We start from the raw sequence: 27545 nt of genomic DNA on the forward strand, positions 1-27545 counted from the left end.
TTTTGATAGACCATTTACCCCTTTTCTTTTCCTTTCCTTTTCTGTCTTTTTTATGGCTTCTTTTTATTTTGATTTTCACTGATTTACATAGTGTTACGTGTTGTCTTTTTTCCGCTATTCGGTATAGGAAGTCGGCTTCATGTCAAGGCAGATAGATTGGTAAGGGCGGAATTACAAAAGTGTACATCAATTCACAGCCTCGATATGCAGCCAAGGTACACGTATTTCCAGGTACCAACCAGGTATCCCCCGGCAAACAAAAACGGGAAAAACAAAGAAACTCCCCCCCCAAAAAACCACCGAAAATCAGAGCCGAAAAAATTAAGATAAAAAAGCACACGAGCGGTAGCCACACAAAGCTCTGACATCACATCATGGTTGCGTTAAAAGTCGTTCCACCTCTTGGGGCCGCGAAACGGACGGCGGCCAATCAGGTGGCGAGAGGGGGTATGTCGGGATGGGTGATTTGGTTTTAGTGCTTGATTGGGAGTAACCTTGAGGGATGGCTAATCCTTTTCTAACACGGTATTTTGCTACCCTTTTTCTTCAAGTTGTTTTACGAGGACTGGAGTCCTACTGTCGACTTTGTACTGTACTGTACGAGTATTACTAAGGTTACGTTGTGATGGACTTCCTTTCGCTTAAAGAACGGTGTAGAGTATTCGTACTCGGTTAAGGGGGCTGACGTAAAAACAAGAAGACGGACAATGTCCATCAACCCCATTCCATCTACTATTCATCACTCATCTCATCACCAACAAGACAATCTCAATCCCAGAGAATAAAACGACCAGATAAGACACAAGATAAACTAAAAGAAAAAACCAAGTAGATTGCATTCAAAGTCTGAAGCTAAAAAGTCACCTACTCAACTACTGGACCTGTGGCTCACACACCCCAAAAATGATGCAACGCCCCCCGGGCCATCGCGAGCCCATCGTCCAATCGCCGTCCGTCCATTTCCGCTGACTTGGGCGCCTCCAGGCAAAGCCCGGGGATAAAGCCTTTTCCCCCCCAATGGCTCTCCGTGCATCTGAATTGTCAATCTGCGTCTTCGATGGCGAAATCCTCGGATTGTCGCATGCCATGTTTGGATTGGGTGGAGATTGATTAGATTCCTCAGCGCTGCAAGGCTTGGTAATCAACAATCAAACCAGCTTCCATGGATCAGCTGGAAAGGCTTTGACTCGTTGTATCTACGTGCAGAAGCAGAACAGGGCATGTGACACATATTAGTGGTAGAGTTGGCAAGCTCTTGGTCCGGCATGGCTCTTGGTAGTACAATATGCACTCTACGCAGATTCATTGCCTCATCTGAGAAATCATACACGATCCAAAACCGGATCCACTAATATGCCTATTGCTATTTCTCAACGACTGGTTACTATACTCGTACACGATCGTAGTATTTATTTGAATCATCTTAAAAAGAAAAAAGAAAAAACCATCAAGTAATCCTATCCCAACCGTTCTGCGGTAGATCACACGAAGGAAAGGGGGAAACAATGCCAACTTTTTCAAGGCCGAGTCTGCCTCGCCATACGAACAGGAACAGGCAAATGCTTGGGTGAAATAACAACAGCTCTTAAATCCCATATAGGTTTCCCCCCTTTGCCGGATACACACGCCTAAATTCCCAGTCATGCCCAATAATTGACCCCACTAAACCCTTCTACGAGGGATGAAAACGAGCGCCGTTGCCATGCAATTTCAAGTCGCTGATAGCAATATCCAAAGAAATCCCTCCATCTCAAGGTAAAGACAGAGGCTAAATGTTGAATGAAGAAGAAAAAGAAGAAAAAAGAACATTGTAAAACAAATCCACCCAAATAGTCATCAGAAAAACAAATAGAAAAAAAAATCATGGAGTACCAAGAGGAAAGAAGACCTGTTTACTGGCTTAGTCGGCAATGGCGCTCTCGTCTGCCTGAGCCTGTCGCAGTCTCTCTTCATTCTTCTCATCGGCCGGCAGTTTGATGTTGGCACGAGCCTTGCCCTGTGCTTCAACGAAGCGCTCCCAGTATTCAGGGTCGCTGTCTTTCAACGCTGAAAACAGCATCTCCCTGTCCTCTTTGAAGGCCTGGACAGCGCCCTTCTTCTTGGCCATCTCCAGGAATTCACCGCCAACGTCTTCGGCAAGCTCGCCAAACACATGTACATGCTTGGGGTCGCTCTCCACGTCGTCGAGCGTCGAGAGCAGATCAATATGATCGGTGAATCCAGATCGGAACCTGTGGCCAGCACGATGTACGCGTCCCTCTTCTTCTGCCAGCTTCTTGCCCAATATCGAGTTGGATCGTGAGAGTGTATGTGGCTCGACCTCGTCTTCGGCGTCCGACCCGGCTGCCACGGCGTCCTCCATGGTTGGCGGCGATGATGAGAGTATCTCCGTCTCTGCCTGGGATGATGGCACCTTGGTCAGTGCTTCTTCTGTGTCCTCGCGAGTATCGGGATACTCGTCCTCGAATCGTTTGATGATACCCTGCAACGTATCGTCCAGGAAGTTTAGCTTCCGCAGGTTGAGCTCGTCGCTTGGGTTTGCCCTGGCCTTGTTCAGTGCCGGCTGCAGACGAAGTCTGATCTTGCGAGCACCAGCCAACAGGTGCTTGGACAAGTCCTTGGCCTTGCCGCCAGTTGGGAGTCTGGGCCCGACAAAAGGCTCCTCTTCTGCCGCATTCATCTCGCGGAAGAATTCTCCAGACGCCCGGCGGGATTCATCGCCACGGTTCTTGAGGCAGCACGCAAGCGCCTTGACCACGCCTGTACCACCGATGACGTAGTCCTCGTCTGGCCCTGAGCCGTCATCCTCGATATCGTCATGCACAAGGACGTCATTACCGACGAGATGCGCCAGCACATCTGGATACCCTGGCGTTCTGCCATCGACAGTCTCTCCCTTGGCCTCGGCGAGAGCCGTAGCCACTGCCTTGTTAATCTCCGCATCGTGCATGTGCTCAATGTTCTGTAGGCAGTAAGCTACAACCTGCTTTGCCATTGCTTTGACGATTTCGCCAGCCTCCTCGTTGGGAACTTCAATGTCCACACATATCATGCTCCTAGATAGCCTAGTAGCAGCCATCAGTGACGCATACAGAGCGCAAGCTTCTTCTTGGGCTTCTTCGGTCTTGGCGCTAGCCAGAGCCACGATCTCTGCGTTTCCGAGCAGGCTAAGATGGCAGAGATGGCGTGCCTCGGGTACGACCTCGACTATCGCAATGGCTTGCTCAGAGGTCATGTTAACGTCTGAAAGATGCAACCTCTTGAGAGTCTGCATTTTGGGTAGATATCTAATCGTTTTGTTAGCATTATTCTTGTCAGATCTTTTGTAGACGGCGGATTCGTCTCGTACCTTCGAAGTAGACCAACGGCGCTCGGCGTAGATTGAAAGAGGTCATGGTTGTGTGAAAGGTCAATGAAGACGAGGTTGCTCAGCTTGGCCAGAATAGGTAGCATTTTGCAGAGAGACGAGGGCGTCAGGTTGCAATCGGATATGCTCAGTGCCCATAGCGGATCAGTCTCCTTGATGGAGGCGGCAAGGGTGTCCATGTGTTCCCTGAGATCGATGCCGCCTAGGTCGAGTCCTTCGCATTTCCCAGACTCGAGATATCTCACCACGTGCGCAACACCATCCTCGTCGAGTGGATTGCGAGCAGTACTGAGTCGTTTGATGCCACATTTGATGACTCCGTCGATAATTTTGCCCAATTGCACCATGCTCGGCTCGGTCTCACCAATGCTAAGCATCTCGAGCGCTGGTCCCGCTGGACGGTCTGCGAGTGCCTTGGCAAAGATGTCGGCAATGGTAAGAGGAATATGGACGCCATTCTGAAGAGCGCCGTTGGTGTTGCAGGACGCTTGGCGAGGAAAGGGAATGCTAGAGAGATCGAGGTACTTGAGCGATCGGCACTTGTAGATGAAGAGCGAAATGTGCTTCCAGCCGTCCGGACCCAGCTTGTTTTCTTTCAACACAACTCTCTCCACCACGCCTCCTGATTCCTCATGAACATGCTTGGCCTTCCTGCGTCTGGCCATTTCGGAGTGCTTCGCTGCTAATAGGCCGGCAAGAATGACCCTAACGCCTTCATCGGTGAGCCCACTGTTTTGCAAAATAATCTCCTTCACGGGCACGACAGCAAGGTAGTCTCCCAAGGTAATGAGATCCTGCAGTTGCATGAAATAGCCCGTCAGGTCGATCTTGTTGACAACGCCATCAGCCGAAGCGTTGGTAGGGTCGCTCAGCTGCTCAGTAATCTTCTTCAAGATGGGCGTTTCGCGAAGCTGGCAGCATCTTCGATAGATTCTGACCGGGTTTATCGTGGGGGAAGTACTCGTCTTTGGGGTTCCGTTGCCATTGAGCTCGGCGGAATCGCTGCTGTCATAGTGAATCTCTATAGGGATGACCCCGCTCTCTTCGGCGAGCCGCCGCCTTTTTTCCTTTCTGGCTTTACGCTCTTCTTCACTTCGTTTCTTCTTTTCCTTCTTTCTCGTCGTGTCCTTTGGTGCTGCTTTTTGTTCGTCTGGGCTATCCGCTCTCTTTGTGCCGTTCTGAGTCGGGGTAGCCTCCGCTTCGCGGGGCTTGGTGTCATTGGCACCGACACTTTCAGTCGAGGAAGAGGAAGCCTCTTTCTGCGCTTCAGCAACCTTTGGGTTTTTCAATGCCTCGCCCTCGCCCTTCTCGCTCAGCTTCTTCTTTTGGGCGTGGTCGACCGAGTTGGTGTCTGCTTCGGGCTCGGCATACTTTGGCATAGGCGCAATCTCGACATCGACGAAGAAAGAGACTCGCCTCAGCTTGTTATCCTTGAGTTCCGTGATCGGACACCTGTCTCGATCCCGATCGACATTCAATATACGGCGCTCGACCAGTCCATGATTCATCTTACCGGCGGCGCCGAGAGCGCCACTGTTGCCTCCTGATGAAGAAGAAAGTCGCCGAAAAACGCCCAGCAGTCCGGCCTGGCCCGATCTCGGAGGGGCCGGTATGTAAGGCTCATCGCCTTCTGGCTTCAGGCCATGCTGGAGAACAGCGTTCTTTGTCGGTGTAATTTTGGGGACAATGGGTTCTGCGTTTGCTGCTGGAGGCGCTGGCTGATGCTGTTGTGCAGGTGGCTGTTGGTGGTTTATGGGCTGCTGAGGTTGTCCGTTTGGCTGAGGGACTGCGCCTGAGAATTTGGCTGAAATGTTGGAGAACCACGAATTGCGACGGTGAGGCGGTGTCGCGCTGGAGCTGTTGGGCTTGTCGACAGAGCCCGACCGTGACATGCGCCTGGCGTTGCTTGAGCCATTTACAGGAATTGGCTCTGTGCGGCCATTTGACTTCCCGTTGGTCTCGATCTTGGGCTCATGCTTGGCCTCCACCTTTTCAGCGGTTGATGAAGGGCTCAGCTTGGGCGGGGAATCTTGCGGGACACTTCGTGGCTGTACAGTAGCAACGGGAGACTTGATGGGCGTAAAGGCAGCCTTGTTGAATTTGTCTACACGCATTGTTAGTTTTCAATTCCCTATCACGATTGCCCGACAAGCAGTCTGCCACGGCGCCGATGGACTTATACATGAAGCCATCATGAAAGCGCCGTGGCAGACACAGCGGTGGGAGTGGCAAAGCAGCCTGCCTTTTGGTGAGCCCTGCGTCATCCAACTGACGTCGACGCCATGGACTTGTTCCATGCTGGAAGGATTCCGCGAACGCTCGCGCGCTGTGTGTCGAGTCGAGAATGGAGGCTGCGGGATTGTTGCTGCGGTTGTGGAAAGGGAGAAGAGAGGAAGAAATGGCTGAGCGAAAGGCGGGTTGATTACAATATCAGCCCGGCCGCCTTTGACGGACGCTGGCGGCTCCAGCTGGGTGCGATCTAGGCTGGGGTAAGGCGGAAATATGGGGAGGGGAGCGACAAAGACGTCAACTAAGCCCACTGTAAGGGGACGCCTGACAAGCCAACAGCGGGGTAGATCAAGGTCTGCAGGGCCTTTGTTCCAAGGGCTGGCAATGGCTGGCCTTGTGCTAGTAGTAATAGCGAGCTGTCGCCTCTCAGCCCGGGCGAGTCAGACCAGGTTTCTACGTTGCCAAGATCAATGCCTCTTTCATCCAGCGACAGCGGCGGGCTAGCTCCACGGCAACGTCTCGATCAATCACGAGCCCCCTGTGAGTGCTTTTCATGTGTCGCAGTGAGCACCGTCCAATTGGTCCAGCTTGTCGGGGTACGGCGATGAACTTTCGCCACGGCCATTCCCTGCGCTGAGGATCGACTGGGACAAACAGGGAAATCCAAAGAGGCGAACTCCGCTGGCCAGCCGCTTTTCGCACAAGCTCCAGTGCTCTTGGGAGCTGACTGTGTTGAGTCGGGCAAGCCACAAGACTTTATTTACACCAGACGCACAAAAAAGCTTGAAAATTTTCTCTGCGCTGGAATCCTCGCAAAGCAAAGGGCCCCGGTTTCTAAGCACTTGCCACTTAGTTGCCAGCCGGTGCTGACGGGTCCCTGAGTAACAAATCCAAGTCTTTGGCTCTAGTGCTGCAGATACCGATTCCGCATAGTCTGCTCCATCTGCTTTCTTAGTAGAACTTCTCCATCCAGCAAATGCGCTTGTGCGTTCCCATAGTTTAGAGTGCTAGCCTGGAATTCAGGCCATTGATGGAGTGGGCGAAAAGCGTCCGTATTCAGCTACCGGGATACTGTACATTTCTCCTTAATACCTGCTTCTCCCATAACTTCCGGGCGAGCCGAGCGGTCACCGGCACCAAGCGTAAATTGTTTCTTAAACCTGTACACGTATCTACGCCGTTCTCCTGAGCTCCAGGCGGCAATTAATGGCTCAATCAAGGCCTGCCAGCCTCGTCGATGGGCCGATGGCATGGCCCTTTCTCGGTAAGATTTACATACATGGTGCGTCTGACCCCTGACGTATTTGGGTGCAAGTGCAAAGTCACAGGAGCATCCATGCCACCGTTTCTGCACGTGAATCGATATCCGCGCCTAACGCAAGGAACCGACTCAGTAAAATGACATGAAGATCCCTTTCGATTTACTTTTTCTTGACATCCAGCGCAATCTACGTCATTTTCCAACTCCCGTTATGCCGTGTTACCCTGCTTATTGGTATCTTAAGTAAGATTATACCAAGACATTCTGTAAGAGAGAAACAGACAGCAAATACATACTCGTACGAGTACCGTACGTGGCAAAAGCGCTGCCAACCGTACTGTGCAACCTTATACGCCGTATCTGCAACTGCCCCTAGCAGGTAGGGTAGGGTTACTCCTCGCATCATGCTCCTCACCTCATGCAAGTAAATGCAGTTCGGCGCTTTGGCCTCGCCCAACTTCGGGCCACAACCGAAGTACGGAGCTCGATTCCGTGATCATGACAGTGCCAAGTTATCCTATGGCTCGTTCGGAAACGGATCGAGCTCCCAGCATGGTCTACGTCCTCTACGATCGGAACTTTCCATGAAATACCACCGACTCGTGAGCCAGAAAGGGGCAGGCCGATCCACCCCTGTTGTGGTGCTATGGGGAACTCCGATAAAACCTCATGCAAGACATGAAGAATATGTGTGTTATTGCCGCACATATGTCCCGCAAGTAAGGGACATGATCAACGGGAGCGCCATTTTCGCCCGGTTCATTTTCCGAGCTCCATGGAAGTTGGAAATTGCTTCATTAACCTCGGTTGCTTGAGCGGTTTCTGCCTCCTTAATACACAACCATGTTTATCCAAGCTTATGTAACGATTCACACATCTCGAGTGGCCATCTTCGGTTCTTCACCGAGCTTGTCTGTTAAGTTTGGCCATCGTCCTTCGTATTACTTTAAAGAACTAAGAGCTAAGTTGACTTACATACGAGATATGGATGCGATGTGGGACTTATTGAGATGAGAGTAAGCACCTGTAGATAAGATAAACTGTTAATACGAATGGTCGTGAAGTATTGAAGTGGTAAACTTTGTGTTAGTATAAGCTGACAGCTTCAAGAGCAAATGACAGAGCATCCACACAACACAACGCTTGAAAGTGAACGAGAAATATACAGGCAATGTTAGCTATAGTAACTATCCAAGGATAAGATAGGCACGACCGCTACATGCACTTTGAGGAGTGTTTTTTTTTTCAAGAAAAAAAAAAGAAAGATCGCCCTCTAGGGTAAGGAGATCTAGAAAATTTCACCTTGGTGTAGCCACCCATCTTACTAACATGCCCGCACAGATAGTCACCAATTGTTCGTTGCGAGTTGACTGCCACACATGTAAACCTGCCTAATAGAATTTCAGATACCGAGGGGTAGTTATTACGCCGCCTGGACATCGCATCTAAGTACAGGTCACTTGCAATAAATGTCGGACAAGGTAATGCACGAAACAATGGATCTATGATCCGGATTGGAAGGTATCTTTTCATTCATTTTGACCATGAGGACCGACCCTTTCATTCCTGTAACTCCAGACCCAATATATCGAGAATCAAATTGCAACCTGCCCAAGTTCCCCTTTTTACTCCTCAGCCAGGATCTTCTGGATCTTGGCCTGCACGTTGGCAGCCTTCTCGGCCTTGGAGAGTCTGATAGTCTTGTGCTTCAGGGAGATGGCCTTCCACTCCTCCTTGGTCTTCTTCTCACCCTCAACCTTCTTGAAGGGGTCCTCACGGATGGCCTTGTGGGCCTCGGTGTAGAGGTCCTCGAGACCGTCGGCCTCGATGTCGTCCTCAATGTACTTGGAGAACTGGCTGTTGTAGCGCTCCTCATCGTCATCGGCGAGGGTCTCCATGTACTCGGCAACGTGGCCACCGTAGATGTACTTGCGGAGGGTCTCGGCGTCCAGCTCCTTGCTCTCCATGTCGTAACCAGGGAATCGCTTCTCGGAGTGGGGGACGAAGATGCCACCGTCGGAGGCACCCTTGAGGGCACCGAAGACACGGGCACCGGTGGAGGTACGGGCAAGACCAACGTCAAGGAAGGCCTTGAAGGGGCGGCGCTCGCCATCGTCGGTCTCAGCGGCCTCGGTGAGGGTGAACTCACCGTCAGCCTCCTCAACACCGACAAAGTCCTTGTCGAGGCCGAGCTTGGTGAGGACACGGCGGGCGATCAGGAGACCGGTGGCATAGGCGGCGGACCAGTTGGTCAGACCGTGGTTGATGCCGTAAGCCTTCAGCTCGTGGGCGTAGGCAGCGACCAGGACCTTGTCACCAGAGATCTCAGAGCTGACGATCTGCATGACGATGTCCTTGTTGGTGAAGCGGACGACCAGGCGGTACTTGGGAGCATTGTACTTGTTCTTGGCCTGGGTGATGAGGCGCTTACGAGCATAGTAGTCGGTCTTTCCCTCACGTCTGCGCTTGTACTTGGTCTGGTAGCGGCTGTAGTCGAAAAAAAGTTAGCTACATTATTCCATCGAATCATCCCCCAAAGCATCTTTAAAGATTGGATTCAATGCAAGGAAAACTAACCTGTAGTACGCGCTGTTCTTGGCGAGCTTTTGGAAAGGCTGTCACAAAAATCCCCGAGTCAGCAATTTGCGCTTCAGAATGCTCGTGTTTCTTCCGAAGCTACTTGCGACGACTCTCAATCACGAGCAATTGACGGCATTTCTGCCTCGTTTTGCAGTTGAAGCATCTCTATGACTGAGATTTCAACGATAGGCCCAACTTACCATTTTGACGGTGGTGCCTGGCGATGGCTGGCTTGCTCCTCAAACTTGTGAAATTTGATGATGAGGATAGAAGACGAAATCTTGGTGGGCTAATTTTTGAAGCCCTAAAATTTCTCGTGCGCTACTGCTTCGCCTAGTTCCACACTGTGGACAGCCGGGTTGGGGACGAATGTGGACAATCGGGTTGGGGACGAATCACCTGACACGACCCCTGGACTTGAGAAATGATATTTGAGTTATGTAAGCATTTTCAAAGAATATGGGGTGCATGAGTCCTTATCTTATCGCCCTTCTGGCGCGTGTGGAGCGCGAACCGAGGTACCGGCAACTGTGTGAAGCTGGGGATGCTGAGAGCCGCCATTTCGTCCTGAAAGATGCAGTGACTCCGCTCTTCATTCGTTTTCTTGCAATGGACCCGGAGAGTTATTCTGTTGATCAAATCTTGGAAGCAATTGACGCCGAAATGGATGGTTTAAAGCCCAAAGTCCTTTTGTTTGATATTGGCGGTGTTTGTGTAAGTTGCGTATCCCTTGAGAAATCGACCCCTTCACATTTCTTCTCTTACACGCGAATACGTGCATGAGACTTCTTTCTTCATTACTAATGTGTTTAGGTTAAATCACCCTTTCAAGTAATCCTAGATTATGAACTTGGCTTGGGAATCCCGCCCGGCTGGGTGAACTATTCCATCTCTAAATCTGGTCCCACAGGATTCTGGCAACAGATTGAACGTGGGGATATCCCTATGGATGACGCTTTCTTTGAAGGGTTTACCAAAGACCTTCATGTGCAAGAACGATGGGAGGAATTCTACAAGACACAACAGGCAAAGGACCCTCGCCTAGCCAAAGAAATCCCTCCATTGCCAGACATTGATGGCAAGTGGCTGTTCAACGAGATGCTGTCTGGCTCTGGCCCAGATGCGTATGACCCTTGGATGTTCCCGGCACTTCAAAAGCTCAGAGCTAGCGGAAAGTACATACTGGCAGCATTAAGCAACACGGTCATCTTCCCACCGGGTCACAAATTGTACCAGGAAGACTTCTTTGACGAGCCGGTTCGCCAGATATTCGACATATTCATATCATCAGCCCATGTTGGTATCCGCAAGCCAGACCCAAAAATGTATCAGCTGGCTCTACAGAAGCTCAATGATTTTGCCAAGGAGAACGCAAACGACCCGCGGCATCAAGGGAAAGGGTGGGAGACCGGAATTTCACCGAAAGACATTGTTTTTCTGGATGACATTGGCGAGAATTTGAAAGAAGCGCGCAGACAAGGGTTCAACACAATCAAGGTTTACTTGGGGAGAACGTACGAGGCGGTTGAAGAGCTGGAGAAGATTACAGGGCTGGCGCTTGAGGGACCGCATCCAAAGATACCCATCAAACCGAACTACGAGCCACGGGCCAAGATATGACGATGTTAATGCCACCACCAGCGACATGAAGATGAGCAATGTTTTTATCGTTTGTAAATAGATGCTAATACTAGATGATTCTTCTTCCTTTTCATTAGTGAACAGTTGATGGCTCACGGAATTTAGGCTTAAAGCAGCTGGCCATGCTGCTGCTACCATTGTTCTCCATCAGCTCCCTATATCGTCAAAATTCCAAGCAGAATTCTCATACAGCCCATTGAACCACTGTGGCTGACGAGGCCACCAAATCTCACCTGCCGACTTCTCATTCTCAGCTATGATGGCCGGACCTCTCGTTCCATCACTAAAGGGCTCATGCGTTACCACCCTGCTCCTCTCCGCTTCATACAACTCTTTGACACGCCTCGCCTTCTTAGCTAGTTCTGCTAATCTCTTGGATTTCATCATCTCTGCCGGTTTCGAATTGGTTTTTGTGCTGTACGCAAACTTCTCAATATCTTGTTTCAACGTCTCTTCAGCTTCCTCCAAGTGAGAAACAAAACGATCTATTATGGAGGACAGGTCGAATTCAGGATGTGCCAGTTTGGCATTCCAACCAGGAATCTTGATCAAATGGAGGCGAGCAGCAAGGATCATTACAAATATAATCGGCCTCGTAGCAATTGCAGATTGATAGGCGTACCAACCGTCAGGACAGGTCGCGAGAAGACTCTCAAGATATGCTTTAGTCGCAGATATACAGCTTGTCAAGCACAGGTGCCACAACCCGAGTGGCGCATCTTCCGCTTCCATTGTTGCCGGTTCAAAGCGTGTGACTGGTTCGTAGAGCCGAACTAACAAGTAGTTATAGGCCAGTGTAAAGTATTTCTCATGGCTGCCAACATTTCCAATGGATGGCCAACGATACTGTTGTTGATCGAAACCCAAGGACCCGATTATGCTATCCAACTCGGGGCGAAGCCGTTGAGCAGTCTCCTTAACCAGAGTAAGATACGCTTCCGCTCCGTCATGACGGGTATTAGTGTGAAAAGTCTCAGATATCTTGTCACTCAGCTGTATCAATCTCACATATCGCTCTAGGACAAAATCCGTGGGACATTCGGGATGCTGCCTGAGTAAGCTGCGACATAGATCGACGTAGGGGCCGCTGAGGGGATTTTGGCGACCAAAACAGACTGAATCTCTACATCGTTAGGGTAAATACAAGATGCTCGACTTTGATTGCCTCAATTATGCAACTTACGCTGAAAGCACAGTGACGCACCCTAGAAACGCTCTACGGGCATCGATAGCGCCGATTTTAGGAAGCATAGCTGGTTTTTCTGACGAGGTGATATTGGCGAGAGAGTTATTTTCAGACCGAGAAACATTAAATGATCTCCCCGAAGTTGCTAAATTATGAGCATATCCAAGTGCAATATGTGTGAGATTCGTGATTTGGTGACTGCTCAGATCGCATATATCAGCCCTAAGCCTGTCAGCTTCATGTTCGCCATAGATAGAAACGTTGATGCGTACCAAGCTATGCAAAGCAAGATACATTGTAGGAGATCCAAGTCAAAGTCTTTCTCAGTGAATAGACGCTGGCCGAGATGAGCAAAGAAGCTATCCTTCATCGCTGTCGTTATTAGCCACGGTAACGGCGTGGCGATTATCATGATTGCCTTGGAAGTGAATGGCTGCCGCTGTTCTAGTTGACGGGCGAGTATTCCATTCTCTAAGATGACAAACGGAAAATGATGCACGTATTTTTGCTGGAATACATGGAGGATTTCATCTGCCTGTGGCCATGGGATATTAAATAGCTGTGTTCCCAGAGAGGTTTGCAGCGGAAGTGTTGCTTGCAGACTGTTAAGGTCTGTTTCTTCTTCTGTATCTGAGACCGATATAGATGTTGAAGTGTCTATTGTACTTGTAGATGAGGTTGCGATGAGCGATGGGCGGTGAGGGTTTGATCCATCGCCCTGTTTCGGAACCTCGTCCCCTTTCGGAGTTCTCGATGGTGAGATGGTCATCCGCTGTTCTCCAGAATCCTTATTATGTATCCTTGATACCATCTACCAAGTCAGCCAGTGCCAGCCACGTGCCTATATGATAGGAGAAAATGAACCTATCATGAAGTCTGATTTGCCTCGGCTTTCGCAAGCCCCGACTGGTCTGTTCTGTGCAACCGATTGCCATCTTGCAGCATCTAATATGTGTCAACAGTGAGCAAATAGAAAATAAAACATAGCATTGGCCCACGCGTACCTTTCACAGGATGAATTCGAAGCTTGAAAATGGCATCTCGCCTTCGCTTTGGAGCATTGCTCACATGCCCTGCGTCGCCGCGGAGGGCTCTGCGACCTCGACGTCTCTAGGAAGTCGCTCATACTTTAAACGAGCTGTTATTGACTACAACATATTTAGATCAATGATTTGTTTCGGGTTTCTTTCTCTCCATGGAGACTCGAAAGTCTTTCAAGCCTCCAAATGATGATATCTTGGCGGGGTTGGTGGAGTGGGAGCGCTGAATTTAGGGAGAGATGAGTTCCGGCGGACTGTGTCCACCATAAGCATTGAACACGAGCTGAGTGCACGCAAATGTGCGAGCTGCCAATCTCACATTCAATTTATACCAATAGAAGCCATATTTTGTGTGAAAAAGCTCTTTTTGCTTTTCTGACTTATCTATCTTCGTAAGTGTTACTATTATTACATGGCTAGCCAACATACATGCGTGATGAACCAACTTTGCTAATAACCAACGCCCCGGAACCAATGTGTTTCGTAAGTGTTACTATTATTACATGGCTAGCCAACATACATGCGTGATGAACCAACTTTGCTAATAACCAACGCCCCGGAACCAATGTGAAGGTCTAGAGCCTTCACACTAATAGACTGCGTACGTACATAAACATAGCCTGAAGATTAAAAACCTTCATAAAGTGGCTTCCAATCTGAATTGACCCAATATCTGAAGCTATATTCAATGAAAGTTGACAAAAAATAGACTGCTCATGCTTCATTTCCTTGCTGTGTCAATGACCCCAAAAGTCCTCCATCGTTTTAGCTCAGACAATTTGCCCTTCATGTCTATGTAATTTCGTACATTTTCCAATACAGTTGATGATATATAAGCTGTCAACATTAGCGCCTCATCATTTCCCATTCCAATGCGCTCCATGACCTGATTATTTCCGCTGGGCGCCATCCCTATCTGACGACTCATCATCTCCATCAGGCTCCTCTATAGGAGACCAGGCGCCATTGGCACGCATCTCAATCTTTTTAGTGTTACTCATACCTCTCTCCAATATCTTTTCCTTTATTTCAACGAAGAAATCGTCCACTAGTAGATTGCAAGGCCGGGCATCCATACCACACAAAGGGCAAGCCCAGCAGTCAACCACTGATGGCTCATCCACATCTTGTGGCCACTTGGAGGGACGCGAGTCCAGCCAATTTTGTAAATCGAAGCATTCGAGATGGCGGCATTGGCGGCCTCGGACGGGAATATCGAAGAGCTTAGAACTAAGTATGTCTGCGACCGAGATTGTCATAGTATCACTCTCAATGACAATTTCATCCGTCTCTACTCTCTGCAGTCGCCTGCTTATCTCATTTTTGGTTGCTTCTACAGTGGTATGAGGCTCAGAGATTACCAAATCCCGGACAGAGTTGTGGTTTAATGTCGTTACAAGTTCCACGGCCATAAAGTAAGCAACGTTTTTCTTTAGATTTTGAGGAAAGTAGGGCAAATTCACTTTGATCGTATTCTTGCCTTCGGCCAGGGAGTCAGTAAGTTCGATAGGCAAGTCATGATGAAAGTGTTGCCTTCGACGGACATGGATTATTTCATCATTGAACGAGAAAAAGAAGTGCGGCGGCCAGTAAGTCGGAATTCGAGACCATGTGGCTGCATCAAAGGTCTGTTGTCCCTCTTGCTTGCGACTTTCGCACAAGCGGATGCGGTATCGATGGGAGTTGTTAAAATGTCGACTCACAGGTACCTCATATGGGGGCTCATCATCAGTTGATTCAGATGATACAGCGGTAAGGGAGAGACTGTCCAAATCTTCCTCGGAAACATTAAATTCCAATGTGGTTACCCCCATGTATGGCCGAATTTCTACTGGTTCCAAGATAAATTTTGAGAAGAATTGATAATAACGGGTTCTCTCCGCACCGGGGCTCTGATCTTGATTTGAGGGAGCTCTCCGAGGGCTGCGCAAACGAGTCAAGTGCAGGCCTGCTCGAACAGATGTCCAATGATGTGGGCTGGTGGGATATTCATAGGGTGAGATAGGATAAGTAGTGAATTGAGGATGCCGCTGACTGCGTGTTGAGGCGGGAGACGATGTAGATGGTGAATAATAGTTTTGAGGGCGCATTTGCGGCTGCATGTACTGCATTTCGGATGCTTGCAGCATTTGTGCTGTGGCGTGGTGAAGCTGATGATGCTGAGGCGTCATAAAGGGTTGCGGGGCCATTTGAAGCTGAGAGGCCCGAGGTACTTGGTGAGGTTGAGGTGTCCAAGGGGCCTGAAGGGCGTGGGATGCCGATGGAAGCTGAAGAGCTTGTGCAACCTGTCCTGGAGGCATATGGTGATGGTAATGTGGGTGAGATAGGTGCTGATATGGACTGTTTGGCGGCAGAGGTGGCGGTGTCTGATATTGGCGGCTGCCACCGCCCTGTGTCTGGACTTGCTGCTCTCGTGGCCATGGAGATGGCAAAGGGACCTGCATGGTCTGAGAGGGATGCTGCATTGGCCGGGCATCGAGACTCGGGCTCTGGTCGTGACTGTGAGGGCGATAGCGAGGATCTTGATGCTGATATTGATGCTGGTGAGGATGGCCTTGGTGATGAGGAGTATAACGAGGATGTTGAGGATGATTGTGGTGATGATGAAGAGGAGGAGGAGGACCGTAGCTGTGGCCCGGCTGCTGCTGTTGCTGGGACATGGCTGTGGGCGGTGTTGATTCCATATCATTTTGCGGTGGGATTATCGGAGGGAGCAGGTTCGAAGGCTCTGGGACGGGCTGCCCCGGTGGTTTTGGTGCCATCAAAGGATGTGAGGTTTGTTGGCAGTGAATCACACCAGTTGGATATCGTAGACCAGACTGCTGGGGCTGGAGCTGAGGTTGATGCTGATGCTGATTTTGAGGTTGGAGTTGAGGCTGAGGCTCGTGCTGAGGTTGGGGTTCAAGTTGGGGTTGATGCTGAGGTGGAAGTTGAGGTTGATGCTGAAGTTGGTGCTGAGATTGATGCTGGGATTGAGGTTGATGCTGGGATTGAGGTTGAGGCTGAGGTTGATGTTGAGGCTGAGGTTGATGTTGAGGCCGAGGTTCAAGTCGAGGTTGAGGTGGAAGTTGAGATTGAGGTTGCTGTTGGGGTTGAGGTGGATGCTGAGAGGGTAGAATTTGAGGCTGATGCTGAGGTTGAGGTGGAAGTTGAGATCGAGGTTGAGGGGGCTGAGGCTGGTTTTGGAAATTCGCTGCGGACTGAGTCGGTGGATGAACCGCAGGCTGAGAGTTTTCAAGATGCTGTGGCTGTTGGTGAGAAGGCTCTGGAGGAGCTGCGTGAGGTTGATGGTTCACGGTATCAGGCGCCTGGCACTGAGGAGGACCTTGTGAAGGTGGCTGTTGCTGAGGTGGTGCGGCTAGCCTATTTATATTTGTGTTTGTGTTGATGTTGGCGTGATTGGATGAGGGAAGTGGTGGCATTGTGTGGGATGTGTTGGCAGCTGGCGCAGCTGATACTGCACCTACCTCTTCACATAATCACAGCTGTCAGTCTCATGTCGTCAATCAGTCCTAAAAGTTGGACATTGACTCACCAGTCAGACGGGCTTGTTCTTCTCGTGTCTCTCGAACGAAGCTCACGTAAGTCGTCATCATCGTGCTGCGAACTCTGTCCATCTCTTCCTGCGGGACGCTCTGTTCTTCGAAATTGAGCTCTTGGCGATTGTCCATGGTGAAGAGATGGTTGAGCCTGGCGGACATTGGGCCATCCGGAATCCCGATTGTTTTGCGGATGCGCTTAAATAGTGCACTGGCGATTGTGTTTGACACGCATCTAAGGATATCGCGGATTTGATACGCCATTGGTGGTATCATCTGAGATAGGAGACTTTTCTTCATGGCCGGCCAGTGCATGGCAAACGCGGCGATGAAGTCCTTGGCCTGGATATATATCCGGTCAAGGCCAACAACGTTTCTAAATCCAGGGAAATTTGAGAACCATTGCCAATGAGGGTCGGTTATTTGCATGTGCTTATCATCACTAAAGACGCTACAGAGCTCACTAAAGGCTATATCGATGAGTTCAGGGGGGATGGGGACCAAGGCTGCATATGCCGCCTTTCTGTCCAGCTTCCAGCAGCAGCACTGTTGATGAACAATTAGGAAAACGGCATCCAAACTGTGGCATGCGTTTAGCAGTGTGGTATATCGACTCTGCTCAGCATTGTTGGCCGGGCATTTGCCGTCTTTGAATTCTTCAGCTCGCTGTCGAATCACTGAGATGGCCCAAATCACGGCTGTATGGAGAGGAGTCTCCTCTCTCGTGGGTTGATTCGATTCCTGAACTGGCCTTTGGATATCACCATTTTGGCTATATGTGGTCTGATATGTTGTGCTTTCATGAGTTGAAGGCAACCCCATTGCTGTTTCTGTGGGGGCCGTCGTTGGTTGTTCGTATGGCTCAGCTTGAGCGTGAGCCGACGCCGGGCTCGCTTCATCTGTGAGAGACGGAGATGGCAACACGGAGGAAGTGCTATTTGGCACACATAAATACCTGTTAGCAAATATGAATAGGGACTTTTAAATGGTACGAGCCCTGCTGGACGGTAGAGACAAAGGAAATGGACAAGAGTGACAGAAGACTCTATTGATGAAGAAGAAGAAGGAAGACAGAGGAAGACAAGGAAATGAGAAAGGGGCCAAGTGATGTGTAAAGGGCCAAACTTGGCTCGTACCTATGGGAAGAAGTAGGGGGCAATATAGTATACAGGTCTACATATTCTCGTGCTATGGGTGCATCTGAGATTGGTGCCGGTGCGGAACTAGGCATGGGAGCGAGGAAGGGCAGACCCATGGCAGAAGTAGCACCAGGATTGACGGCAGTAGCCGTGTAATCCATGCTTTGACCAACTGCCAACTGCAGGTTTATGGTGTTAGGCTTGCGTCTCCGTGGTGCTGGCTTGCGAATCTGTCCGGCCCGAGGCTTTGGAGGCATGACGGTTGGTTGAGTCGAAGTCTGTTGGCGGGAAGTGATTGTTAGTTGAGCCCCGCAAGCATGGCCTTTGGGAATAGACGAATATACTATACTAGTTGGACTGACTGTAGTATTACCTTGGCAGATGGATCCTTGCAGCAACACTAGTAGTCATGAGTTGGATGGATTGGTATAAAGAAGCAGGAGGTGGGAGCAAGTCACATTCAAATCAGGGCCTGTACATATGACGAGCCGTGTAGGTAAGAAAAGGAGAGAAGAGAGGAGAAGAGAGAGGAAGAACGAGACAAAAATTTGAGCACGAAAAGATCTGTATAGGTACCTGTATTTATACCCGAATACCTGGTAGCAATTTACAATGTCTAAGATACGGACGATCGTGCCGCTTCATACTAACCACAAACCACACATCCATGATAGAGTGAGCGCCACCGCGGAGCTTTTGACAGCACCAGGACATTTTTGCCATTCTGAGCGGGATGCCTGTGCCGACGTGTTCGCAGTGACAAGAGCTGAAAGCGACTTTGCAGGGATCTCAGTCCCATGCACTGTTTGTCACACTCCCTCTTTTTTCCTTTTTCCATGCAAGCCACAGCAAGCCATGCAGCGAAACAAACATCCGGTTCTGGGTGAGAAACGCACAGGCACTAGGACTGGGCACTGGAAAGCATGTGCCTGTTGAGCGGTGAGGGCAGCATGCAGTCTGTTGCCATGCATCTGAGGAAGCGCGAGACATTCTAGTTGCTTCCATGTCTGTATACATGTATGTTGTAAGGCTGCTCAAGACAGGGTGATACGAGACGGAGAATATAACGATACCTTCCATGTCGGTTTACAGCCTGTACCGTGTATACTGAAAGCCCCCCCCCCTCTCTCTTTGCAAAACGGATCATTGCTTTCACCACCTAGCCAGCTCCCGCACAAATGGCCACCTGAACACCAGTACATGTATGCCGGTAGGCGACGTTACACAAAGGGAGCCTTCTGAAATGAAGAGGTCGAGCAAGATGCATGGTGGCGTACCAATGGCAGGGATTGTGTCTTGGTTGCCTTATGTTTCCTCTTTGCTCTCAGAGTCGCTAATAAGAACTGGACCATATAGACGAATCACACGAGAGGGAGCATCCCGGGTTCATGCCATCACTCCATGCTGCCTCGCCCTATATCAGACATGAATAATACTTGCCAGGTAGCAACGCATATTACTACATGTACTATGTACTCTATGCCAGGGTTCATGCCGGCTCTCTACCCATAACATGTCCTAATCCATGTTGACTGATACCAACATACATGTACATATGCTCCTCGTGCCCAACTCCACCACATCTCATTGTCTTGGCCCATGCAGCTCGTACATGCATGTATCTCGCGAGTGTCAATATCAAGCATCTCTCAGTTGACGTTTGACAATCAGGTGGAATTAGTCATGGATGTCGGGTACCTTTCAGAGTGCTAACCGTTTGCTGTAAGCGGCATCAAATCGCATGGATGGATGGGGCCTTTTCAAGTGGCTAAGCTCCTGCATGCCGCTAAAACAGACAGCTGAGGTGGTTTTAGGACACTGTGTCCCGCACGGAGTGCAGTAGCCCGGTTTTGAATGAAGCCGTTGCGTCGTCCGCGTATCTCAACAGTCGGTTAACTGAGAGGAAAGACAGAGGAAATAGAAGCGAGAAGAGGCTAGAGAGAGCTGCTTTAAGCCTTATATAGAGCCAGAACATCCTGTACACTGTGCTGAGGCTGGTTAGTTCAACATTGCTGCCTTTCAACCCGGCCATTGTGCGAGTATCAGGGCCGGCATCATTGCGGAGTAGCACATGCAAGGGAGTGGCTACCTGGTATCACATTGGTACGGCTGGAAATGAAAGCAGCCGCCCAATCAATGTTGGACGTGGGGACACAGACACAGCGGCTGCGAGGCAACGAAGATGGCAGTTGAGGTTGTATTCGAGTCGTCCTTCGGGCTCGGTCGGGTATTCTACCTCGGGTTCGGCCAACGCAGGGCTGCGAAACTCCCAGCTTCATCGACCTCTTAGCACTTTGTATAAGTAGGGGAGAGTTGTCAGTTAATAATGTTGATTCATGGGATGACGAAGTGAGGTTGAGGAGGTGCACGTTACTCGCTGGCAAAAGATGCTAAGCCTTCAGTTAATGTATGCACTTCCGTCAGAATTCCGTGTTCTATCCGAATCTGCCGTAACGAGATGGGCCGAATAACTGGGTTCGAGAGCTTCAAATGATGAATTGCGTCACCATGTGAATGAATAAGGCTACCGTCTATCAACTCCGTGATAACAACGCATCCGCTGCAGCGATGCTCCCGTGCGACGTCTTCCCAAGCCCCGATCACAGCAGGCCCCAGGACAAATTCCCACGTTGCTTTTCGGGTGATCACAGCAGGCTGCCCTCCCTCGGCCTTCTGGTATCTGAAAAGTATCGCCATTCCCTTCGTCCCGTTCCAAAGCTCCATTACTTGAAGATTTGGCATTTTCATGGCGGCGGCTGATGCTGCGATGAGCATGGCGTCGATGCCCACCGAGCACGCACCGGGTCCAAGTAGCCTCGAAGTCATCGCAAGCCAAGTCAAGTTGGGCCACGTCCAGGAAGGCTCGAGAGCTTGGAAGAAATAGCTAGCATCCACCATGATCGACGCTGAGAGGTGCTCAAGCTTAAGGCTGGCTTTGGCGACTGCGCGGCTGATTTCAAAAGTCGAGACTCGAAGAGGATCACACCCTGCGAAATCAAGAAGGTACTGTGGATTGTAGATCTCGAATAGCACAAGCTTCCGTAGTTGTCTAAAAGTGAGCGATTCGGAAAGTGATATGAGATCTACCTTACACCAAAGACGAGGTCACCTGCGGTTAGCATGACGAAGATCGAGGCATTGGCTTAATGCGCTTACCTCGATCTGTCGACGCCTGTCGGAAATCAAACCATTCCATCCAAGGCTCGTAGTGAAAATCCTCGAGCCTAGGGAAATGGGCAAACATATAGTTCAGGGTTTTCGGCTTCCATCGTCGGCGGGTTTGTTGGCGTAGCAATACAGCCGTGACTGCTGGAACTACTGGCAATTTCTGCCACCACTGTTCTTCTTGTTGATCATTATCGAATGGCTTTTTTTCGCCCAAAATCTCAGCGAAAACTTTTTGAAAAGCAAAGACGTTCGGGGCAGAAGCTCGCCTGCCACCAATCCAACCATGGTTGTTCAATTTGGCCACCGGAGACAGCTCTGAGCTTCGACGGGGGCCGCGCACGCCAGAGGCAGCATCAGGCTCAAAAGTCAGATATTTGAACCAATGCAGTGGATCACTAGGAGAATGAACACTGATATCGAGCACTAAGCTGCCGCTTGGTTTCCAAGTACTGAGAGTTCTGAAGAGCTTCGTGAATGTTGTTATGACTCGGAGGTTATCCGCAAAACCTATTCCCAAGATCTCGTTATCAGGGTCACATTCAGTGCAATCGTATTCTTCGAGTTCCAAGCAAAGCCATATGTAGCGCACGAGAGCCTGATTACGATGGATCATTGAACCGAAATCTGCGAGGCGAAAAGGTGTCAACGTGATTCGTGCAAAGGTGTGCTTTTCGATGATCGTTTGCCATTCTTGCGATACTGTGGCGAAGCCAGCGAGGCTACAGCCGTCCTTCAACAAAAATTCTAGGACCAAACCCCGAATCTCTGCTGGTAGATAGGTCCAAGATGTCTTGCTGGCGGTTGACATTGATATCACTTTATCAACAAATGATTGGAAGGGTGTTGCTTTTACCAACGACAAGAAGAGGGAGAGTTTGATATATAGACAAGAGTGCTGCTAGTCGACATTAAAATGATGGAGAGTTTGATAGACAGACGAGAGTGCTTGCTAGAGCGGCTGGGTATTTTATATAACCTCGTTGCCCAGGTGATGTGTAGAGACTACTAATTACGAATCGAGGCTCATAAGCACTTTATTTTGGTAAGGTTGTGTAATGGCTGAAAGAACTACCTATTAAACGAAAATGCATTTATTCAAGCACGTACCTTCCTGAAGAATTCCGGAAATGCAAAGATGACGACTACGAAAGTTTTCTTCACTTGGTGTGGAAAGCTTACCAAAATCCCAGCAATCAAATTAAAAGTCTTCCTCATTCGACAGATGAGTCGAAATCGCGATGAGGCGGGCAGCTGATAGACCAGGTCATCACGAAGCTGATCGGATCTCAGGCTGTTATGGACATGTACCCAGTAGCTTTGAATAAGGTTCCATGTTGTTTTCAATTGTACACTGACATCTGTCAAGTCAATGCGGGGTTCTTTAGATGCCTGTCTAAGTCGGAAGGAGATATTCCCGTCTTGCTCAATTGCAAGACCTTTGACCAGCTGCTCTGATGTTGGACATGATAATAGAGCAAAGAATCCTGCATTCAAATATCGACTTTCTTGCTGCCCGCTGCTATTGATAGCATCTTGGTCGTTTTTACTGTCTGCTACCCTCTACTACTAGATACTATTTGCTATTATCTGCTACTGTCTGTTACTGTCTGCTACTGCCTCTATCAAGGACGGAAATAGCGTCTACTCGCTGCTATTATCACCATATTCTTTTAAGAGAGGGACTATCAGCTGCTATACCGACACACAGCATCAATCATCTTCGTACCTTATAGTACCTAGTAGGTATGAGTAGACGAAATCCCCATACGAAATCCCCATACACACTTCAACCCACTCGTACACGTACAGTAACGGAGCACCTGCAATGCACTCCATCAATGCTTTTTGCTAGGGCACATACGAGCCCCCATGTGGACCCCAACCCGTACGTAACATACGAAGAGAGCCCGCCTCTATAAATATCCCCCCAATGCTCCGTGCCATCTTCACGATATCGCACGGTGCCAGTCTCAGGTACAAGGTACTAGTTAGCCGCCGAGAGGAATGCGGCACAGTCAGGTACAGGTACTCCGGATTCGGTGCGACATGCTCTATCACCGACCTACCAGATCTTGTTCGCCCCTGCGATTCGCCGCGTGCATCCCGCCCACTAACCACAGCCCGCCCAATCGTACCACAGCACGCTAAAGTCCTCTCTTGCAACCCGACTTCAACCACCAAGCCGTCCAATCATCCCCTAGCCGAGCTTCAATCCTGTCGGCACAGCCCTCTTGCTCTTGGTCGCTGAATACGGCGGCGCACAAGGCGAACCGCCCGCACTTCCCAGCCCTCGCCTCCTCCGTCCCCGGAAGCTCGACGAGGTCCAAGCGGCTTCAAAGGGGTGGCGAGCCGGGCAACGAGAGACTCAGACTCAGACTCTCCGAGCGCATCGACTCTGCTCTATCTATCGAGTTCATCTGAATCGCCCTCACCCAAGTGTCGACGACAATGGCGTCGCGAGCAAACGATGGGCCTTCCCGGCCCGACGTGGGCGACGTCTTGATGGTGATCCGTACGTCTTCGTACTCCCCCCGCAGGGCAATGCGCCGAGATTCCGACTACTAACCCTCTTCTTGTTGATTCAGACGACTTTATTGCCCGCAGCTCGGATGAGCTGAGCCTAAAGAAGGGAGACCGAGTCGAGTTACTAGAACGAGACGACGAGTTTGGTGATGGATGGTTCCTGGGTCGGCACGTCGCGAACAACAATACTGGCCTCTTCCCCGAAGGTTCGTCGCTTTACGTACACGTCACTTGATGGATGAATCTTCTGCTAACTGGCTAATTCGCTAGTCTATACCCGACCAAACCCAAGAGCCGTTTCGAACCCAACCTCGACTCCTGCCTTCGTAGCCTCACAACCGCTGTCACCCTTGGTGGAGGTTACACAAGAAGCATCCCTCCAAGGCACCGCGAGTAATATTGCTTCGGCCAGTACATCTACCGTACCTCTGTCTTCAAGCGCGATGCCATCTGCTTTGCCAGCGCATCTGGTCAAAGCTGAATCAGCTCCTGTGTCTGGTCTGGGTGGCACAGGATCACCTGTTTCCGGCCTTGACAGCGCGGGACAGGACGAGTTTCTAAATGAGACTTTGAACGTTATCAACGAGCACATTACTCATTTGCAGTCACCGCCTGGCACTAGCCATGGCAACGCTGCCGCCACAGACTCCGGCAGCGAGTACAGCGTTGCGATTGACCACCGAATGTCGTATATCCAAGGAGAAGAGACGGACGAAGAAGAAGAGGCAGTACATAGTCGCGCCGAGGTGGAGGCCTGGTCCCCAGACGACGTGGCCGAATATCTCTTTACTGAGGGCGTGGAGAAGCACCACTGCGAAGTTTTTAGGGACCAGGAAATTTCCGGCGAAGTGTTATTAAGCATGGATCAGAGCTCCCTGTTCATCAAGGATTTCGACCTAGGCTCCGTCGGCCGCCGCCTTAAAACGTGGCAGAAGATTAAGGCTCTCCAAGATGAGGTTAGTGTCGACGAACCAGATTCAAGGCGCGCCACGCATACGCGCGGCAGCGATGGCGGATCCGAGGACGCGAAACGGACGAGAAGTCGAACGAGCACCCTGACAGGGAACTCAATATCACGACCCACCTCCGTCCAGGCTAGGCGCCTGTCCCTGGCTCAGTCATCTAACAAGGCCTCTCCAGCCGCTCATATGACCCCAACAAATGGCACTCAGGAGAGCCCATCACGTACACACCTCAAGCGGCCATCGGCAGCGTCCATTCGGGACCTCAACCACTCACGACGACACTCATCGACCGAATTCCGCCTTCCAGGCTCCAATGCGACGGTGCCCAAGGTATCGGCAAACGCGAATCTCTCTGCCGGTGGTGATGGCGTGCATAAGAAACAGCCTTCCTTTGATCGAAACTGGACCCTGGGCGGCGCTGTCTCGCAGACTTCTCAAAGACCGCTCTCCTCCACGGGACTACAAGAAATGCTAGGCGTATCCGAACAAGATTTGCAGGACTCGGCCGTCGAGCTGGATCGAGGCTACTTTTCCGGCACTGAGGTAGATGGACGGAAGCGCAATGTCTTGCGGAAACGTGATAGCGCTAACTACGGGACTCAGCAGAGCTACGCGGACGAGCAGAGAGTACGTAGCGCAACCGCCCTCTCCCGACACTCCAGATACGGTAGCGTCGATTCTTTCCGGGATGGAGCGCCGTCTGCCGCTCAGAAATACTATGGCATCCAACCGACTCCCCACAAACGAAACGCCTCCACGAACACGACCGATTCTGTTCGCCCACCGCCCCCAGCCAAGGATGGACCTGCTCCCGCCGTCACCAAGCTGGATACTGTAGTCAGCCCTACCCAGACGGAATCATCGCCAATTGTCGGCAGAGCCCAGGGCCTCAGTGCCGACTGGCTCTCATCAGTGACCAAGCCAGTCGGCAAAGCCACTCGACCAGCAATGCGAGCCATTTCGGATAAGCTCACATTTGAGAGATCCAAGGGTGGTGGATCAGCTGATCTATCGACTAATGAGCCGCCCTTGCCTTCTCCCGTGCGAACAGGATCCAGCACCGCTTCAGCAGGACAAAGCCTCGATCTCGACTCTCATGAGGGCCTCAAAAGTCCCGTCACGGCAACGGCTCCGAGCAACAAGAAGGGTGGAAAGAAGGGCAAGAAGGAAACGAGTGCCTACACTCAGGGCTTATTGAAAATATCGCCGCAGGTGGCCATGAAGGATGCTGATTACTACGGCTGGATGAAGAAGAAGAGCTCCAACCTGATGACAACATGGAAGCCCCGATTCTTTGTTCTCAAGGGACGCCGACTTGCCTATTACTACTCTGAAGACGACGACCAAGAGAAGGGCCTTATTGACATCTCATTCCACCGTGTGCTGCCGGCCGATAACGAGAGGCTGACCGGATTACATGCTACATTAACTGGCGCAGGCGGCGGGCCAAGCATGCCAGGCAGTCACAGCAGTCCCGCAGGGGATGATGGTGCAGGCGTGGACAAGGGTGACGATACCATGTTCATCTTCAAATTGGTCCCACCGCGAGCGGGCCTATCCAAAGGCGTCAGCTTCACCAAGCCGACGGTTCACTACTTTGCTGTGCCAAACCTCAAGCAGGGCCGTCTTTGGATGGCTGCCTTGATGAAGTCGACAATCGAGCGGGATGACACCCAACCAATCACGACGACGTATCAGCAAAAGACAATATCTCTTGCCAAGGCGAAACAGATGCGCCATCGCCCTCCGGGCTTTGAAGACAGCCAGATGGCACCACAAGACGGTGAAGCGGATGGCGCAGACAAGTTGGCAGCTCTCAAGATTGACGGCGCTCGCTTAGACGTCAATTTTGGTGACAAGGACGGTACTTTCTCCCCCCTGAGTGCATAGAGCGCATTACGGCGGAAGAAGACTCGAATTTTCTCGCCCTTGAGCACATAGAGCACACGCTATAGTACAACGGAAGAGGGGCTTGAAAAAGGGGAGGAAATGAAATCTCAACGTATCATGAAGGGCGATTTCGCCAGAAGGAAATATTTTTTAACCACTCGGAAACTTGACATGAGAATGGCTTTGACAGCCAAATGAGAAAGACTCGATGATGAGAACCTTTGATCACTTATTTTTCTCTCTTGCCACTTTAATACTTTTGTTCTGTTTCTTCGTCTCCCTTTTTTTTCTGGGGGATGATTTGGGGCTGTCTTCTCTGCTCTTTCTTGTTTCTCTCGACTTATTTTCTTGCTTGAAAGGGGGGAAGCGTGTCTATATATCCATCTATTGATTCTTTCGCTTGGTTTTTTTTTTTTTTGGTCCTCTTTCGCATGCGTCAAGACTCGCCTGTTTTTCTGGTGAGGGAAAAAGTCAGCTAATATAAGCTAATTGCTGTTTACAATCGCCGTCATGGCGAGAAATCAGACTGCTGCAAACGTCTATTTTCAAAATGCTTCTCCTGCTCGATCCCACTCCCAATTGCTTTTTTTTCCCTTGCACTTCGATGAGAAGGGAGTAGAATGTTGGGAAAGGGAGTAGTGCGCTTAGGAAGGGAATTTCTTTGCATGTTTTTTTGTCTTTGTTTGTGTGTGTCTTTTTGCTTTTCCCCCCTTTTTACCCACTGTTATTTAAATTCGGCGCTGTGTGGAGGGTGTGCAGTGCTGAACAAGACGAGAGAGAGAAGGAGGCAAGTAGAGAAGAAGAAGAAGAAGCGGGAAAAAAGAAAAAGTTCCCACAAAGTGAGGGAAAGGTTGTTTTATATGGAATGAATGAATGGGAAAGAGAGGGTTGATTGGAGAGAGAGGTGTTGTTCTAGAGCTTTACCTATGGAAGATTTCGTTTTCTCTTCTCTTTCTAGTACGCAACACTAATTGATGAGATTCTTTCTGATGTCTTTGTCATTTTTTTTATTTTATT

The 27545-nt window shown here is 50.2% G+C and overlaps 9 protein-coding genes across 9 annotated transcripts; 2 read left to right on the top strand and 7 right to left on the bottom strand.

Annotated features, from left to right (window-relative positions):
- Window positions 1-1900: 1900 nt before the first annotated feature.
- On the bottom strand, window positions 1901-5481 carry M431DRAFT_478967 (hypothetical protein; the record flags this gene model as incomplete). Its single annotated transcript, XM_024915732.1, has 2 exons — window positions 1901-3287; window positions 3350-5481. The coding sequence occupies 2 exons, from the start codon at window positions 5479-5481 to the stop codon at window positions 1901-1903; spliced, it is 3519 nt and encodes a 1172-aa protein (XP_024777024.1).
- M431DRAFT_504917 (hypothetical protein) lies at window positions 5454-5666 on the bottom strand (the record flags this gene model as incomplete). The annotated part of the gene is made up of 1 exon (XM_024918540.1): window positions 5454-5666. A coding segment is annotated over one exon (176 nt), but the record flags the coding sequence as incomplete, so codon positions are not given.
- A 2699-nt stretch (window positions 5667-8365) lies between these two features.
- On the bottom strand, window positions 8366-9728 carry M431DRAFT_504919 (hypothetical protein). Its single transcript, XM_024918541.1, has 3 exons — window positions 9638-9728; window positions 9435-9472; window positions 8366-9344 (listed from the first exon to the last, which is right to left on the bottom strand). The coding sequence occupies exons 1-3, from the start codon at window positions 9638-9640 to the stop codon at window positions 8483-8485; spliced, it is 903 nt and encodes a 300-aa protein (XP_024777026.1). The 5' UTR covers window positions 9641-9728; the 3' UTR covers window positions 8366-8482.
- A 372-nt stretch (window positions 9729-10100) lies between these two features.
- On the top strand, window positions 10101-11057 carry M431DRAFT_78495 (hypothetical protein; the record flags this gene model as incomplete). Its single annotated transcript, XM_024922705.1, has 2 exons — window positions 10101-10151; window positions 10251-11057. 2 exons carry the CDS (start codon window positions 10101-10103, stop codon window positions 11055-11057), a joined length of 858 nt encoding a protein of 285 aa, XP_024777027.1.
- Window positions 11058-11140: 83 nt separating this feature from the next.
- M431DRAFT_108702 (hypothetical protein) lies at window positions 11141-13445 on the bottom strand. The gene is made up of 5 exons (XM_024911687.1): window positions 13269-13445; window positions 13129-13209; window positions 12537-13064; window positions 12262-12486; window positions 11141-12201 (listed from the first exon to the last, which is right to left on the bottom strand). Exons 1-5 carry the CDS (start codon window positions 13388-13390, stop codon window positions 11226-11228), a joined length of 1932 nt encoding a protein of 643 aa, XP_024777028.1. The 5' UTR covers window positions 13391-13445; the 3' UTR covers window positions 11141-11225.
- Window positions 13446-13967: 522 nt separating this feature from the next.
- Window positions 13968-17758, bottom strand: M431DRAFT_338894 (hypothetical protein). The gene is made up of 2 exons (XM_024914406.1): window positions 16840-17758; window positions 13968-16773 (listed from the first exon to the last, which is right to left on the bottom strand). The coding sequence occupies exons 1-2, from the start codon at window positions 17663-17665 to the stop codon at window positions 14195-14197; spliced, it is 3405 nt and encodes a 1134-aa protein (XP_024777029.1). The 5' UTR covers window positions 17666-17758; the 3' UTR covers window positions 13968-14194.
- A 41-nt stretch (window positions 17759-17799) lies between these two features.
- On the bottom strand, window positions 17800-18341 carry M431DRAFT_338840 (hypothetical protein). The gene has a single exon (XM_024914405.1). It carries the CDS (start codon window positions 18237-18239, stop codon window positions 17889-17891), a length of 351 nt encoding a protein of 116 aa, XP_024777030.1. The 5' UTR covers window positions 18240-18341; the 3' UTR covers window positions 17800-17888.
- A 2011-nt stretch (window positions 18342-20352) lies between these two features.
- Window positions 20353-21958, bottom strand: M431DRAFT_2489 (hypothetical protein; the record flags this gene model as incomplete). Its single annotated transcript, XM_024913765.1, has 2 exons — window positions 20353-21065; window positions 21139-21958. The coding sequence occupies 2 exons, from the start codon at window positions 21956-21958 to the stop codon at window positions 20353-20355; spliced, it is 1533 nt and encodes a 510-aa protein (XP_024777031.1).
- Window positions 21959-23598: 1640 nt separating this feature from the next.
- On the top strand, window positions 23599-26528 carry M431DRAFT_2490 (hypothetical protein; the record flags this gene model as incomplete). Its single annotated transcript, XM_024913766.1, has 3 exons — window positions 23599-23662; window positions 23736-23879; window positions 23944-26528. The coding sequence occupies 3 exons, from the start codon at window positions 23599-23601 to the stop codon at window positions 26526-26528; spliced, it is 2793 nt and encodes a 930-aa protein (XP_024777032.1).
- Between the last annotated feature and the right edge of the window lie 1017 nt (window positions 26529-27545).

This window comes from Trichoderma harzianum (assembly GCF_003025095.1).
Source record: "Trichoderma harzianum CBS 226.95 unplaced genomic scaffold M431scaffold_3, whole genome shotgun sequence".
NCBI lineage: Eukaryota > Fungi > Ascomycota > Sordariomycetes > Hypocreales > Hypocreaceae > Trichoderma > Trichoderma harzianum.

Bases quoted from the DNA above. Each gene is read 5' to 3' on its own strand.
- M431DRAFT_504919 (XM_024918541.1), bottom strand. The intron at 9,345-9,434 runs GTTAGTTTTCCT...TTTCGACTACAG, and splicing joins AAGAACAGCGCGTACTACAG to CCGCTACCAGACCAAGTACA.
- M431DRAFT_108702 (XM_024911687.1), bottom strand. From the start codon at position 13,390: ATGAGCGACTTCCTAGAGACGTCGAGGTCGCAGAGCCCTCCGCGGCGA. The intron at 13,065-13,128 runs GTTCATTTTCTC...GATGGTATCAAG, and splicing joins CAAATCAGACTTCATGATAG to GATACATAATAAGGATTCTG. The intron at 12,487-12,536 runs GTACGCATCAAC...TGACAGGCTTAG, and splicing joins ATCTTGCTTTGCATAGCTTG to GGCTGATATATGCGATCTGA.
- M431DRAFT_338894 (XM_024914406.1), bottom strand. From the start codon at position 17,665: ATGGGGTTGCCTTCAACTCATGAAAGCACAACATATCAGACCACATAT. The intron at 16,774-16,839 runs GTGAGTCAATGT...GATTATGTGAAG, and splicing joins AGAACAAGCCCGTCTGACTG to AGGTAGGTGCAGTATCAGCT.
- M431DRAFT_338840 (XM_024914405.1), bottom strand. From the start codon at position 18,239: ATGCCTCCAAAGCCTCGGGCCGGACAGATTCGCAAGCCAGCACCACGG.